Raw genomic sequence first — 16,859 nt, forward strand, 5'->3', positions numbered from 1 at the left:
GAGAGAGGGGCAGGTAGAGAGAGAGACGGGCAGGTAGAGAGAGAGACGGGCAGGTAGAGAGAGAGACGGGCAGGTGGAGAGAGAGAGGGAATTAGAGTGACGAGCAGGTAGAGAGACGGGCAGGTAGAGAGACGAGTGAGAGACGAGTGAGAGAGTGATGGGCAGGTAGAGAGAAGGAGTGAGAGAGTGATGGACAGGTAGAGAGACTGAGTGAGAGAGTGATGGGCAGGTAGAGAGACTGAGTGAGAGAGTGATGGGCAGGTAGAGAGACGGAGTGAGAGAGTGATGGGCAGGTAGAGAGAGCGACAGAAAGGAAGCAGAGCAGGTTCATCTCATAATTCTGAAGCGTGTTGGTAGAATAGAGTTTGTTATTTTTCCCACTAACTACTACCACACTGGGTGAGAGTAGGTTAGAACGGTTACAATACAGATATAATGCACAAAGCCCATTGGTTTACAACAAGGACTTACAGATTTGGCTGTGGCAGAGATGTACTGTACAACCATCTCTCTCTTGGTGCTCAGGTCCTTCCCACGCAGGGGGGCTTTACGCTCCTCATTCAGGTTCATGTCCTCCTGAGGAAACAAACACAGAGAGTGAGGACAGATGAATACGACACATAATGGTAAGTTAAGGTTATTTAAAATCCATTAAGACTCCAACTACATTGACTGAAGATGTTCTTAGTTGAACTGTCCTACCCACTCAGAACCCAAAATCCAAGCTTGTTTAACTCCAATGTTTGTAAACAAAGTAAATTTAAACAAACAATATATCGCTTAAAAACATGGTTAAAACTATAATTGTGGGCCTCCTGAGTGGCGCAGCGGTCTAAGGCACTGCAGTGCTTGAGGCGTCACCACAGATCCTGGTTCGATCCCGGGCTGTGTCGCAGACCGGCCGCGACCGGGAGCCCCATGACAACATGGCAACGTACAACTGGCCCAGCATTGTCCAGGTTAGGGGAGGGCTTGGCCAGCCGGGATGTTCTTGTCCCATTGCGTTCTAGCGACTACTGTGGTGGGCTGGGCACATACACGCTGACCCGTTCGCCAGTGGTACGGTGTTTCCTCCGACACGTTGGCGCAGCTGGCTTCCGGGTTAAGCGAGCAGTGTGTCAAGAAGCAGTTAGGCTTGGCAGGATCATGTTTCGGAGGACACATGGCTCTCGACCTGCGCCTCTCCCGAGTCCGAACGGGAGTTGCAGCGATGAGACAAGACTACCAATTGGATATCACGAAATTGGGGAGGAAAAGGGGTAAAAAAAAGTTAAATATTTTTTTAAATTATATAACTATAAATGTGATATCATAGATGGTCAGTCCTTGCATCCAAATGAGAGTAGTTACAATTCCAGAGCTTTTTACCGAAACAGGGGGGGGGGGTTTGTTATTGTTTTAACTGCTGATTGCTGCTTGAAAGGATGTCAACACTCTTCACTCAAATGGAAACAGTCAATGATTCTCCCACTGTTTGTTGCTCTTAAAGATGCAGTCCTTAAGCAATTAGGCACGAGGGGGTTTGTGGTATATGGCCAATATACCAAGGCTAAGGGCTGTTCTTATGCATGACGCAATGTATACAGGCCTTAGCCATGGTATATTCGCCATATACCACAAACCCCTGAGGTGCCTTATTGCTTTTATAAACTGGTAACCAACGTAATTAGAGCAGTAAAAATACATGTTTGTCATACATGGTCTGACATACCACTGCTGTCAGCCAATCAGCATTCAGGACTCGTACCATCTAGGTTTACAGAGATGGTACGGATGCGGAGTTAAAACCGCATTCCAGCCAGTATCTCCTCTACAAGTTGCCACCGGCTAAATCTATGATGTTAAAATGCCCATTTACCCTGTTCCATCTGACTGCGCAATCCACTGTCTCATCAGCCCAGGCAGGCAATTTATAAACGTCATCTCCACTATAAAAAGCATCTAGACATTACCTCATGTCTTTTAGTCTCTAAAAAGCAACAAGACATTATCTCACGTTACTTTTAAACTAACATTTAGTTTTCAACAGTGGAGATTTGTATAAACATTGTGGTCTGGTCTCTCTGACATTTGCAACTTTGTTTCAATATTCAAATTCAATCTCCAGCTGTCACATAGTAATGAACGTGTCGGGAGTCAGGATGAGAGACAGACAGGGCAGGCAGCTTTTCTCAGCCAGTCGACATCATGAATCAGCATAATTTTTATGGATATACAAAGACATATAAGTAGAAAATAGGTAAAAGGTTTGCAGTCTATCCAAGCTTCAGTTTGAAGTGATTGTGTTGGCCAGTAATTCAGTCTCTCATCAGGACACTGCTGTTTGAGAGCTAGCCAAGCCTCTCTATAGGATTCTGTTCTACAGTTGAGGGTACACAGTCCCCCCCCCTCTCTATAGGGTTCTGTCCTACAGTTGAGGGTACATAGCTCCTCCTTCTCTATAGGGTTCTGTACTACAGTTGAGTTAAATTTAAACAAACTATATCGTTTTCTGTTTAAAACTATACACAGTCCCCCCCCCCGGGCTCTATAGGGTTCTGTACTACAGTTAGGGTACACAGTCCCCCCTCTCTGTTCTGCAGTAGGGTTCTCTACAGTTGAGGGTCCACAGTCCCCCCTCTCTATAGGTTCTGTACTACACAGTCCCCCCCTCTCTATAGGGTTCTGTACACAGTTGAGGGTACATCAGCTCCTCCCTTCTCTATAGGGTTCTGTCCTGTTTGGGTTGAGGGTACACAGCTCCCCTCTCTATAGGGTTCTGTACTACAGTTGAGGGTACACAGTCCCCCCTCTCTATAGGGTTCTGTAGCACAGTTGAGGGTCCACAGTCCCCCCTCTCTATAGGGTTCTGTACCTGCAGTCCTCCCCCTCTAGGGTTCTGTTCACAGTTGAGGGTACACAGTCCCCCTCTCTATAGGGTTCTGTAACAGTTGAGGGTACACAGTCCCCCCCTCTCTATAGGGTTCTGTCCTACAGTTGAGGGTACACAGTCTCCTCCCTCTCTATAGGGTTCTGTCCTACAGTTGAGGGTACACAGTCCCCCCCTCTCTATAGGGTTCTGTAGCTACAGTTGAGGGTACACAGTCCCCCCTCTCTATAGGGTTCTGTCCTACAGTTGAGGGTACATAGCTCCTCCTTCTCTATAGGGTTCTGTTGCAGTTGAGGGTACACAGTCCCCCCCTCTCTATAGGGTTCTGTACTCAGTTGAGGGTCCACAGTCCCCCTCTCTATAGGGTTCTGTCCTACAGTTGAGGGTACACAGCTCCCACTGGTGTCTGCTCTTAGTGTCTACAGTTGAGGGTACACAGTCCCCCCTCTCTATAGGGTTCTGTCACTACAGTTTAAACAAATGCAGCTATTTTTGTTATTACCTTTTGATGGGACTTTAACCAGGCTAACTAGAAAGCAAGGGATGACAAAGTTGCCAGTAGTTTGGCAATGGACCCCTGGGAACTTATTGCTTTGGGTAACTGCCTAGTAATTAGAACAAGAAAACTGAATTTGGTGTCTTGGTCTGTTTGAACTAACCAATCAGTTTCAGGACTGGGTAACCATCTAGGTTTACTCAGGACACAACTTGTGGCCCCATGAAATAGTACAAATAAATCCTCATTATCTATAGGGTTCTGTCTTGCTGTCCCCAGTTGAAAATGTCCATTTACCCTGTTCCATCTGACTGTCCAATCCACTGTCTCATCAGCCCAGGCAGTCACCCCTCTCTCTATAGTCTTTATGTTCTGTTATAAACAGTTGAGGGTACACAGTTCCTCCCTCTCTATAGGGTTCTGTCCTACAGTTGAGGGTACACAGTCCTCCCTCTCTATAGGGTTCTGTCCTACAGTTGAGGGTACACAGTTCCTCCTTTATAGTTCTGTACTCAGTTGAGGGTACACAGTTCCTCCCTCTCTATAGGGTTCTGTACTACAGTTGAGGGTACACAGTTCCTCCCCTCTCTATAGGGTTCTGTACTACAGTCACAGTTACTTCCCCTCTCTATAGGGTTCTGTACTACAGTTGAGGGTACACAGTTTTCTCTATAGGGTTCTGTATACAGTTGAGGGTTCATCTTAATCAGCATAGGGTTCTGTACTACAGTTGAGGGTACACAGTTACTTCCTCTATCAAGCTTCAGTTTGATAGGGTTCTGTACTACAGTTGAGGGTAACAGTCCCCCCTCTCATCAGGGTTCACTGCAGTTGAGGGTACACAGTCCCCCTCTCTAGAGGGTTCTGTTCTACAGTTGAGGGTACACAGTCCCCCCTCTCTATAGGGTTCTGTACTACAGTTGAGGGTACACAGTCCCCCACCCCTCTCTATAGGGTTCTGTACTACAGTTGAGGGTACACAGTCCCCCCCTCTCTATAGGGTTCTGTACTACAGTTGAGGGTACACAGTCCCCCCCCTCTCTATAGGGTTCTGTACTACAGTTGAGGGTACACAGTCCCCCACCCCTCTCTATAGGGTTCTGTACTACAGTTGAGGGTACACAGTCCCCCCCCTCTCTATAGGGTTCTGTACTACAGTTGAGGGTACACAGTTCCTCCCTCTCTATAGGGTTCTGTACTACAGTTGAGGGTACACAGTTCCTCCCTCTCTATAGGGTTCTGTACTACAGTTGAGGGTACACAGTTCCCCCTCTCTATAGGGTTCTGTACTACAGTTGAGGGTACACAGTTACCCCCCCCCTCTCTATAGGGTTCTGTACTACAGTTGAGGGTACACAGTTCCTCCCTCTCTATAGGGTTCTGTACTACAGTTGAGGGTACACAGTTCCTCCCTCTCTATAGGGTTCTGTACTACAGTTGAGGGTACACAGTTACTTCCTCTCTATAGGGTTCTGTACTACAGTTGAGGGTACACAGTCCCCCCCCCCCCTCTCTATAGGGTTCTGTACTACAGTTGAGGGTACACAGTTCCTCCCTCTCTATAGGGTTCTGTACTACAGTTGAGGGTACACAGTTCCTTCCTCTCTATAGGGTTCTGTACTACAGTTGAGGGTACACAGTCCCCCACCCCTCTCTATAGGGTTCTGTACTACAGTTGAGGGTACACAGTTCCTTCCTCTCTATAGGGTTCTGTACTACAGTTGAGGGTACACAGTCCCCCACCCCTCTCTATAGGGTTTTGTACTACAGTTGAGGGTACATAGCTCCTCCCTCTCTATAGGGTTCTGTCCTACAGTTTTTTTTATTTATTTTTATTTTACCTTTATTTAACCAGGCAAGTCAGTTAAGAACACATTCTTATTTTCAATGACGGCCTGGGAACAGTGGGTTAACTGCCTGTTCAGGGGCAGAACGAGAGATTTGTACCTTGTCACCTCGGGGGTTTGAACTCGCAACCTTCCGGTTACTAGTCCACTCTAACCACTAGGCTACCCTGCCGCCCCACAGTCCCCCTCCCCCTCTCTATAGGGTTCTGTCCTACAGTTGAGGGTCCACAGTCCCCCCCCACCACCTGTCCATAGGGTTCTGTCCTACAGTTGACGGTCAACAGTCCCCACACCCTCTATATAGGGTTCTGTCCTACAGTTGAGGGTACACAGCTCCTCCCTCTCTATAGGGTTCTGTCCTACAGTTGAGGGTCCACAGTCCCCCCCCTCTATAGGGTTCTGCCCTACAGTTAAGGGTACACAGTCCCACCCCCCTCTCTATAGGGTTCTGTCCTACAGTTGAGGGTCCACAGTCCCCCCTCCCTCTCTATAGGGTTCTGTCCTACAGTTGAGGGTACATAGCTCCTCCCTCTCTATAGGGTTCTGTCCTACAGTTGAGGGTACACAGTCCCCCCCTCTCTATAGGGTTCTGTACTACAGTTGAGGGTACACAGTCCCCCTCTCTATAGGGTTCTGTCCTACAGTTGAGGGTACACAGTCCCCCCTCTCTATAGGGTTCTGTCCTACAGTTGAGGGTACACAGTCCCCCCCTCTCTATAGGGTTCTGTACTACAGTTGAGGGTACACAGTCCCCCCTCTCTATAGGGTTCTGTACTACAGTTGAGGGTACACAGTCCCCCCTCTCTATAGGGTTCTGTACTACAGTTGAGGGTACACAGTCCCCCCTCTCTATAGGGTTCTGTACTACAGTTGAGGGTACACAGTCCCCCCCTCTCTATAGGGTTCTGTCCTACAGTTGAGGGTACACAGCTCCTCCCTCTCTATAGGGGTCTGTCCTACAGTTGAGGGTCCACAGTCCCCCTCTCTATAGGGTTCTGCCCTACAGTTAAGGGTACACAGTCCCCCCCCCTCTCTATAGGGTTCTGTCCTACAGTTGAGGGTCCACAGTCCCCCCTCCCTCTCTATAGGGTTCTGTCCTACAGTTGAGGGTACACAGTCCCCCCCTCTCTATAGGGTTCTGTACTACAGTTGAGGGTACACAGTCCCCCCCTCTCTATAGGGTTCTGTACTACAGTTGAGGGTACACAGTCCCCCCCTCTCTATAGGGTTCTGTACTACAGTTGAGGGTACACAGTCCCCCCCTCTCTATAGGGTTCTGTACTACAGTTGAGGGTACACAGTCCCCTCCTCTCTTGGCTGGCTCTCAAACAGCAGTGTCCTGATGAGAGAGAACATATATATATGCCAGGTGAAATCGTAAATAAATGTCACTAAATGTCACTAGAAAACAGCTTAAACAAATGCAGCTACTTTGTTGTTATTCTGGCTGCCCGATTTGATGGGACTTTAAGTTAGCAGTAGTTGGCTAACTAGAAAGCAAGGGATGAGAAAGTTGCCAGTCAGTATGGCAATGGAACATTTAGAACGAACGACTGGGTCGTGTCCATAGCTACAGAACAAGAAGACTGAATGACTGGGTCGTGTCTCTGGCAAACGAACCGATAGAACAACCAGCCAGCTTGGGTAGCAACCCTAGATTTGTGTCAGGACTACAACTTGTGGAAGGATGAAATAGTACAAATAAATGAATCAAAATAACATTTTTAATGAAGATATGTCAATCATTATTATAATATGTTGGTAAACCTTTGAACAAAAGTGATAATGCCCTCGTAGCAGGTGTTTGGAGGATGCATCGGGCCTAACAAACACCGGCTTCATGGGCATTATTACTTAAATAAAGAGGATTTTATACAAGAAAAGGTAAACCGTCATAGTACTTTATGTCCAGCTGTTATACTACAGTTGAGGGTACACAGTTCCTCCCTCTCTATAGGGTTCTGTCCTACAGTTGAGGGTACACAGTTCCTCCCTCTCTATAGGGTTCTGTCCTACAGTTGAGGGTACACAGTTCCTCCCTCTCTATAGGGTTCTGTACTACAGTTGAGGGTACACAGTTCCTCCCTCTCTATAGGGTTCTGTACTACAGTTGAGGGTACACAGTTCCCCCCCTCTCTATAGGGTTCTGTACTACAGTTGAGGGTACACAGTTACTTCCTCTCTATAGGGTTCTGTACTACAGTTGAGGGTACACAGTTACTTCCTCTCTATAGGGTTCTGTACTACAGTTGAGGGTACACAGTTCCTCCTCTCTATAGGGTTCTGTACTTTGAGGGTACACAGTCTTCCTCTCTCTATAGGGTTCTGTACTACAGTTGAGGGTACACAGTCCCCCTCTCTATAGGGTTCTGTACTACAGTTGAGGGTACACAGTTCCTCCTCTCTATAGGGTTCTGTACTACAGTTGAGGGTACACAGTTCCTTCCTCTCCCCCACCCCTATAGGGTTCTGTACTACAGTTGAGGGTACAGTTCCTTCCTCTCTAGGGTACACAGTTCCTCCCTCTCTAGGGTTCTGTACTACAGTTGAGGGTACACAGTTCCTCCTCTCTGTATAGGGTTCTGTACTACAGTTGAGGGTACACAGCCCCCCTGTACCCACAGTTCTCTATAGGGTTCTGTACTACAGTTGAGGGTACACAGTTCCTTCCTCTCTATAGGGTTCTGTCCTACAGTTTGGGTACACAGTCCCCCCTCTACAGGGTTGTGTACTACAGGTGGGGTACACAGTCCCCCCCCCCCTCTATAGGCAATATGACAGACAGGCATAGCAACAGGAGGTAATGTGGACGAGCCCACAGCTAGCGACAGTGATAACTACCCCTGGAAACAGAATAGTTAGGCCATGATGCATTACCCTATGTTATACAACAGATATCATACTGCCTGTACAGTGGATGGGTAAGGATGATTACCATCCAATACTGTCATGCCACAGCGCCTGGATGGACAGTAGCCAATGTCTCATTAGCTATTATCTTCAGCATACATGCTACGTTTTCCTCTGCATCACAAAAAGGCCCTTTCTTGTCAAAGAGATGAGGGGATGGAGGGAGTGAGGGATGGAAAGAAGAGCACTAAAAGCAGGGGAATGACATGATGAGGATAGTAGGAGGATGGGAGGATGTTTATTTGGAGCACTCTCAGACAAAGGTATGGACAGAATGACACAGAAAAACACATGGCTAAAGTGATGTGTCTGAGTGGTGCTGCTGTGGAACAAGGCTGCACTCTAGTGGGAGAATTGTGTGTTTTTCTTTTGTTTGATGTCTTTCTGTACACAGTGAGTTGACTGAGCTTCTTTTGCTGAAGGCTGGTGGTTTTGGATGTACAAGAAAACTGGAAACTGCCAGATACGATATCACCGTCGATGATATGATAGGTGTCGATGCGATATGTACTGCGATTCTCACGATTGCATTGCGATTCGATACTGATTTTATTGCGATGCGATTTTCCAGACATATTGCTCACCATATGTCTGCTACAGAGACACAAGGGAGAGCCACGAGAAAACATGTTTTGATCAGTCATGGAAATGAAAGTGCTGAAAACAAATTGGCTCCCTATTTAAAAATTAGACGGAGAACAAGCTATGAGTTTTGGGGCAGGTAAAGCCAACTAACAAAAATAATATTGATATTGTGAAACGATACATCTTCAAAAAGAATATCTTGAAATGTAGCTGTCTATTTCGCCCATCAATAATGTATTCCCCATATAATGCACTACTTTCGGCAATAGATAAATCAACCTTACCATGTCTACTATATGATCTAACATTTGGTGAAGGGATTTAAAATCTTGTCTCTTTAATCCTGTAGGCTATTGACTGGTACAGTATAGTCTGTGGCTGTTGAAAGGCACAACATCATGGTTATCACCATTAAGGTAATGTACCCACTAGGTACAGCATCATGGTTATTACCATTAAGGGTAGCATGACCCACTAGGTACAGCATCATGGGTATTACCATTAAGGTATCATGGCCCACTAGGTACAGCATCATGGGTGGGGGTGGGGGAGTATAAACTTTTACCAATTGGACGTTTTCTAATGGAGGGACCGGCAGGCTTTTAAATTCATCTCTGAACTCTGCTAATTTGGCCGCTTAATTGGCATTCATTAAACAAGGCAAAACGCAGAGTGGAGAATAAAGGGGGGATGAAGGGACAGAGAGGGGGGAGACATTTGGGCCTGCGGAGTACTCATCTGGGCCAACTGGAAGAGAAAAGCTTCTGTGTTCCGCCTCCCAAAAATGATTTATGATCCATTCATAATGATATCCTCGCAGGTCCGCGTGGAAGGATCCCAAGATATCCCTGGCTGCCGACTCGGGTAAATTAAACATTTACACAGGCAACCCCAAACACTTGACTGTGTGTAGAGCTATCTGGCAGTAGTGGAAACATCTGCGTGTGTTCTTTCAGCCGAACGGACTGGGCCTCAACTCTGCATGGCCTGAATACTGTGCGAAACAACTTGAGATTGCCTCAGATACGTCAGAAATCACAGAGCGTGGTCTCCCGAGTGGCACAGCGGTCTAACGCACTGCATCGCAGTGCCACTAGAGATCCTGGTTCGAGTCCAGGCTCTGTTGCAGCTGGCAGCCAGCGACTGGGAGACCCATGTCCCGGCGCACAATTAGCCGAGCGCCGTCTGGGTTAGGCCGGCGGGGATGCTCGTGTCTCATCGCGCACTAGTGAATCCTGTGACTGGCTGGGCGGATGCACGCTGACATGGTCGCTAGGTGTACGGTGTTTCCTCCGACACATTGGTGCGGCTGGCTTCCAGGTTAAGCGGGCGTTGTGTGAAAAAGCAGTGCGGCTTGGCTGAGTTGTGTTTTGGAGGATGCAAGGCTCTCGACCTTCGCCTCTCCCGAGTCCGTACGGGACTTGCAGCAATGGGACAAGACTGTAAAACTACCAATTGGATTCCACAAAATTGGATAGAAAAAGGGGTAAATAAAAAAACATTTAAACGAATAATAAAAATATATCACAGAGCGATACGGAGATATGTGCTGCCTGTGAACTCCGATTGTAAGGGATAATGTATAGTGTACCGTCATATCCGTCTTCTATTGAAATGCATATGGTCAAGAGTCACGATCCAGTAGTACAGTATGAGGAGGAAGAGAGATAGTATTGTTTTGATTTGCTTTGACAAATGTATTATTTTCTCCACTGCCCCACAAGTTTGATTCATGGCGTATAGGGGTACATCGTGTCTCTCCTCCTCTGTGGTTTAAGTGCAGAGGGAAAGTGTAACTGCAATGGAGAATCACAGAGAGGCTGTTATTACGGAGAATGCTTCTCCTGGTAGTGAGGCATGTAAAGGCTCAAACAAGCCTCATCCGCACAGCACTCTGCAATGGTCACTTTCATTCCCTCGGTCTCCCACTCTCTTCTACGACTTCAGTGGGCATTAGGTGGGGGGACGAGGGTCATCATTTGGATCTATTACCTGCCATGGCTGAAGAGAGGAATCATAAAGAGCTCATAAAACTGAAAACTAAAAGAACAGGTGGAGGCATGTTGAAGGCAGTTCACATATACACATCAGTTCCAGGTATTCTGCTTCTAGAATACCTGGAATATGGCAGAGAAGCAATAAGGCAAACAGGCAAAGCAACGGGAGGTAATGTGGATACGACCCACAGCTAGTGACAGTGATAACTACCCATGGAAACAGAAGAGTGAGGCCGGAGTATTATGTATCAATGGGCCCCGGTCAAGTAGCACACTGTATACAGAATAGGCCAAGGAAATTAACTTCCACAATAGTTACAGGTTGGTATGATATCCACCCTGCGGTATAACAGAGTGGACAGGGTGCCATTTGGGGTGCATCCTTGGCACATTCTGTGCCAAGATGGAGGAGCGTCTGACTGTGCGTCTGTACGTAAAGTGATTCACAGCGGTGGACCAGGCGAGCGGTGGTCATTCAAATAACATCATTCACACAGAGACAGACGTGTTGGTCTGGAGGGCATGGCCTAGAGAAGAGGAGTGACCAGTCTCTGTCCGCTTGTCCATCCTGAAGCATCCTCGCCGGTCATCACAACCTCATTCTCGTCCCTCCTAGCACGCCCTTGTATGAAACGTGTCTGAATGTACATGTTAGATGAGAGCAATGGAGCTGATGGGGAGGGGTACAGATTCATAAAGAAGGGGGTTTGCCGCTGGCTAAATGACGATTAAAACACGTGTATCACATGGCGGCTCGCTGTTTGCCCAGCACCAGGTCCCACATTAAGAATCCTGCCACAGAGCCTCCTTCTCGCCAAAGACGCATCCTCCAATGGGAGATTTCATCAGAGGATTTACCGCTGTGAATTTATATCAGGGGCTCTGACTCCGGGGTCCAGCTGTGCACATCAAGACTAAAGAACCAAAGGACAATGCACAACACACAGAGTGGCAGAGTGGAAGCCACAGCAGCCTTAATGTGACTCTCAGGTAGCAAGCAGCCACAGGTATAATATGAACACTACACACTTACACCACACCCTACACTACTGTAACGCTAACACTCTCACTATTTTAACACTAACCCTACCACTAGTGTAACCCTAACACTAACGCTACCGCTACCGTAACGCTACCGCTACCGTAACGCTACCGCTAACGCTAACGCTACCGCTACCGCAACGCTACCGCTACCGTAACGCTACCGCTACCGCAACGCTACCGCTACCGCAACGCTACCGCTACCACTACCGCAACGCTACGCTACCGTAACGCTACCCGCTACCGCAACGCTACCGCTACCGCAACGCTACCACTACCGCAACGCTACCACTACCGCAACGCTACCACTACCGCAACGCTACCACTACCGCAACGCTACCACTACCGCAACGCTACCACTACTGTAACGCTACCACTACTGTAACGCTACCACTACCGTAACGCTACCGTAACAATACCACAACGCTAACACTACCGCAACGCTAACACTACCGCAACGCTACCACTACCGCAACGCTACCGCTACCGTAACGCTACCACTACCGTAACGCTACCACTACCGTAACGATACCACTACGATACCACTACCGTAAGGCTACCACTACCGTAACGCTACCACTACCGCAACGCTACCACAAGTGTACTGTAACACCACCACTGCAGTGTACTGTAACACCACCACTGCAGTGTACTGTAACACCACCACTACAGTACTGTAACACTACAGTACTGTAACACCACCACTACAGTACTGTAACACTACCAATACAGTACACACTACACAGTACTGTAACAACACACTACCACTACTGTAACACTACCACTACAGTACACACTGCACAGTACTGTAACACTACCACAACCATACTGTACCACTACTGTAACAAACACTACAGTACTGTAACACTACCACAACCACTGTACCACTACTGTAACAAACACTACAGTACTGTAACACTACAGTACACCCTGCACAGTACTGTAACACTACAGTACACACTGCACAGAAATGTAACGCTAACACTACTGTAACACTAACACAAACTAACACTACAGTACACACTATAGTAACACACCAAATGTATTGTGATAAACACTGGATAGGTGCAGTGAAATGTGTTGTTCACAGGGTATATAAGCATGGCACCCCTGGAGCAAATTAGTGTAAAGTCTCTTGCTCACGGGCAAATCGGCAGATTTTCACCTTGTCGGCTTGGGTATTCAAACCAGCGACCTTCCGGTTACTGGCCCAAAGCTCTAACCGCTAGGCTACATACCACCCCTATTGGAACTAGCACAAATGCTAACACTAAACACCACAGTACACACACTACCACTACTGTTACACTAACACTACACCATGCACTACCACTCCTCCAGTGGTTTCTTAACAGGCCGGGAGAAGATAATGTGTCCGCATCAACCAACCCTGTTCAGCTCTTCTTCCCAGAACCTTTTGATGACCTGGCAGCATTATGTGCTTATTCTAGCTTTGAGTGACATGCAGACAACATGCTGAAGGAAAAACCCATTTGGATTTGTCCTAGTCATTAAAGCACACCAGGGGGCTCCTTGGTCAGCACTAACAACCTAATTTGGAACTCATTTGAAAACAGCAGTGTATGCTATGTTATCGATCAATAAGTGCTGGGGATACGAAGAGAGACACAGAGAACAACCAAATCCAAATACTCTGTATTGAGTATCTATCTATTGAGAATAAGATGATGCATTTGACTATACTTAGCTACTCCAACTCAAGTTGTATTATCATTTCAACATAGGCTGCTTGTGGTACTTCAGCTGTGAACATGCTCTGCCATCTATAGATACGGGCAAGTTGGTGCTGGTGGCTTCAAAAGCACGTAAAGGTAATACAAGTCCTTTTACTTCAAATTCATTACTGTAATCTCGCTTTCAGTGAGGGTTCTCGGTGCAACACATTTTCAGCCGCCGTGAAACATGCCTTCCGTCACTGAGCAAATGGAAGCCTGAGTTTAATGTCACGGCGTAGTGAGCACAAACACAGTAATTGAGAGGTGAGCTGAGTGACAGGCAGGGCATGAGGTGCGCTGAGGCAGGAAAGCACAGAGCAGCAAGAAAACACCAAGCGGCAAGAAAACACCAAGAAGCAAGAAAGCACAAAGCAGCTTGTGATTTCTTTTAAATAAAAAAAAAAAAATAATAATTTAAAAAAGAGGGAGCATCTTTCGCTCCCGCAATAAAGACCATTGTATGATAAAAGATACATAGACACACACACACACACACACTTACAGAGACCTATGCAATGAAGCCTTGGTAATTTAGCCTTGCCTGCTTCAAAGAAATGGGCTGAAAGCTTTTTGTTAGATTTTCAATCTGGCAGTATACACAAAGAGTCAGCCAGGGCCAGTTTCTATGGAGTAAAAAGCAGGGATTGCAAAACAGGTTTGACCTCGGAGATTCAGATCAACTTTATTCAGATCAACTTTATTATTCCACCAGCATAAAAAGACAGTATGCTATAGCTAGACATAAAAAGTGAAAGTGCAATATGCTGTATACTCGAGGGACCAACATACTATTTATTATACAGCCTAATGGCTGTTGGAATAAAAGAGTCCCCATATCTATCTGTTTTCTTTTGAAGAAGTGTCATTCCCCTTGTCTGGCTGCTACTGTGACTAAATATTGAGTGAAGGGGATGAGCACTGTCCTGTAAAATTCTTTCAAGTTTTAGGAGGAAGAGTTGTGTGTATAGGCTGGTGGCTGATCATTGATCTATACCAATTTATCCTTCCTGCCGTCTTAATCAAGCGCTGAAGCTTGACTAGGTCTGGCACTCGCATGTTACCGAACGCGCAAATCAGACCAAAGGACAGCACACTCTGCAGGACAGATTTATAGAACATATGTAAGATATGGCGGTCAACATTACAATGGTTCAGTGTGCGTAAAAAATATATATATTCTTTGTAGAAATTAATCTTTGCAAAGGCAGCCATTGAATTTCAGTTAGTCTATTTCGATTCCCAGGTACTTACAGTTGAAGTTGGAAGTTTACATACACCTTAGCCAAATATATTTAAACTCAGTTTTTCACAATTCCTGACATTTAATTCTAGTCAAAATTCCATCTTAGGTCAACTAGCATCACCACATTATTTTAAGAATGTGAAATGTCAGAATAATATAGATTTATTTCAGTTTTAATTTCTTTCATCACATTCCCAGTGGGTCAGACGTTTACATACACTCAATTAGTATTTGGTAGCATTGCCTTTACATTGTTTAACTTGGGTCAAACGTTTTGGGTAGCCTTTCACAAGCTTCCCACAATAGGTTAGTTCAATTTTGGCACATTCCTCCTGACATAGTGCAACTGAGTCAGGTTTGTAGGCCTCCTTGCTCGGTTACACCTTTTCAGTTCTGCACACACATTTTCTATGGGATTGAGGTCAGGGCTTTATGATGGCCACTCCAATAGCTTGAAATTTTTGTCCTTAAGCTATTTTGCCACGACTTTGGAAGTATGCTTGGGGTCATTGTCCATATAGAAGACTCATTTGCAACCAAGCTATAACTTCCTGACTGATGTCTTGAGATTTTGATTCAATATATGCACATCATTTTCCCACCTCATGATGCCATCAATTTTGTGAAGTGCACCAGTCCATGCTGCAGCAAAGCACCCCTACAACATGATGCTGCCACCCCCGTGCTTCATGGTTGGGATGGTGTTCTTCGGCTTGCAAGCATCCCCCCTTTTTCCTCCAAACGTAACGATGATCATTTTGGCAAAAGTTATATTTTTGTTTCATCAGACCAGAGGATATTTCTCCAAAAAGTAAGATCTTTGTCCCCATGTGTAGTTGCAAACCGTAGTCTGGCTTTTTTATGGCTGTTTTGGAGCAGTGGCTTCCTCCTTGCTGAGCGGTCTTTCAGGTTATGTCGATATAGGACTCATTTTACTTTGGATATAGATACTTTTGTACCTGTTTCCTCTAGCATCTTCACAAGGGCATTTGCTGTTGTTCTGGGATTGATTTGCACTTTCGCACCAAAGTACATTCATCTCTTTGAGACCGAACGAGTCTCCTTCCTGAGCAGTATGACGGCTGCGTGGTCCCATGGTATTTATACTTGCGTACTATTGTTTGCACAGATGAAAGTGGTACCTTCAGGCGTTTGGAAATTGCTCCCAAGGATGAACCAGACTTATGGAGGTCTACAGTTTATTTTCTGAGGTTTTGGCTGACTTCTTTTGATTTTCCCATGATGTCAAGCACTGAGTTTGGCACTGAGTTTGAAGGTAGACCTTGAAATACATCCACAGGTACACCTCCAATTGACTCAAATGATGTCAATTTGCCATGACATAATTATGACAATTTTTCTGGAATTTTCTTTTTAAAGGCACAGTCAACTTAGTGCATGTAAACTTCAGACCCACTGGAATTGTGATAGAGTGAATTATAAGTTAAATAATCTGTCTGTAAAACATTTGATGGAAAAATTACTTGTGTCATGCACAAAGTAGATTTCCTAACCGACTTGCCAAAACTATAGTTTGTTAACAAGAAATTTGTGGAGTGGTTGAATATTGAGTTCTAATGACTCCAACCTGACTCCAACCTTCAAAGTGTATGTAAACATCCAACTTCAACTGTATATGTGGTCACTCTATGGACTGATTCCCCATTGATCTTTGGCGGGGGTAGTTTTTTCCCTCAAATAAGTTTCCATCTCTTTTGTTTTCTTAACGGTTACTCAAAGAAAGTTATCTGCACACCACTGGACGAATATTGACATTTCTCTGTCATAACCTTGAAGAGAGGCTTGGTCTGGCTGGAGGAAACCCACAACAGCAGTGTGATCTTCATATTTAAAAACTTGTGGGTTGAGTCAGAAGCTTGACAATCATTTGGGTACAGTATCGGTGAAAGTAAGCTACCGTACTCACCGTTCCAGACGTAGAGATGGCGGAGTTAAACTTCACTTGTTGAGTACGGTTCACAAGGAAACTATTAACCCACTTGATCGGTAGAGTTGACACCTAAATTCACCAGTTTATCAACCAGTATGTGGGGTTTGATACACACAAAAAGCTTATTTCACTCAAATGTTGTTTACATACCTGTTATTGAGCATGTTCTAGCCTGGTCAACTTT

At 45.9% G+C, this 16,859-nt stretch overlaps 1 protein-coding gene across 1 annotated transcript in view; it reads right to left on the reverse strand.

Moving 5' to 3' along the window:
- diaph2 (diaphanous-related formin 2) overlaps window positions 1–16,859 on the reverse strand; it is a 732,655-nt gene that overhangs the window by 674,157 nt on the left and 41,639 nt on the right. The window contains 1 exon segment of the mRNA XM_046295877.1: window positions 472–576. Coding sequence (XP_046151833.1) covers window positions 472–576 — 105 coding nt within the window.

The sequence above is a fragment of the Oncorhynchus gorbuscha genome, linkage group LG13 (assembly GCF_021184085.1).
Source record: "Oncorhynchus gorbuscha isolate QuinsamMale2020 ecotype Even-year linkage group LG13, OgorEven_v1.0, whole genome shotgun sequence".
NCBI classification, from domain to species: domain Eukaryota; kingdom Metazoa; phylum Chordata; class Actinopteri; order Salmoniformes; family Salmonidae; genus Oncorhynchus; species Oncorhynchus gorbuscha.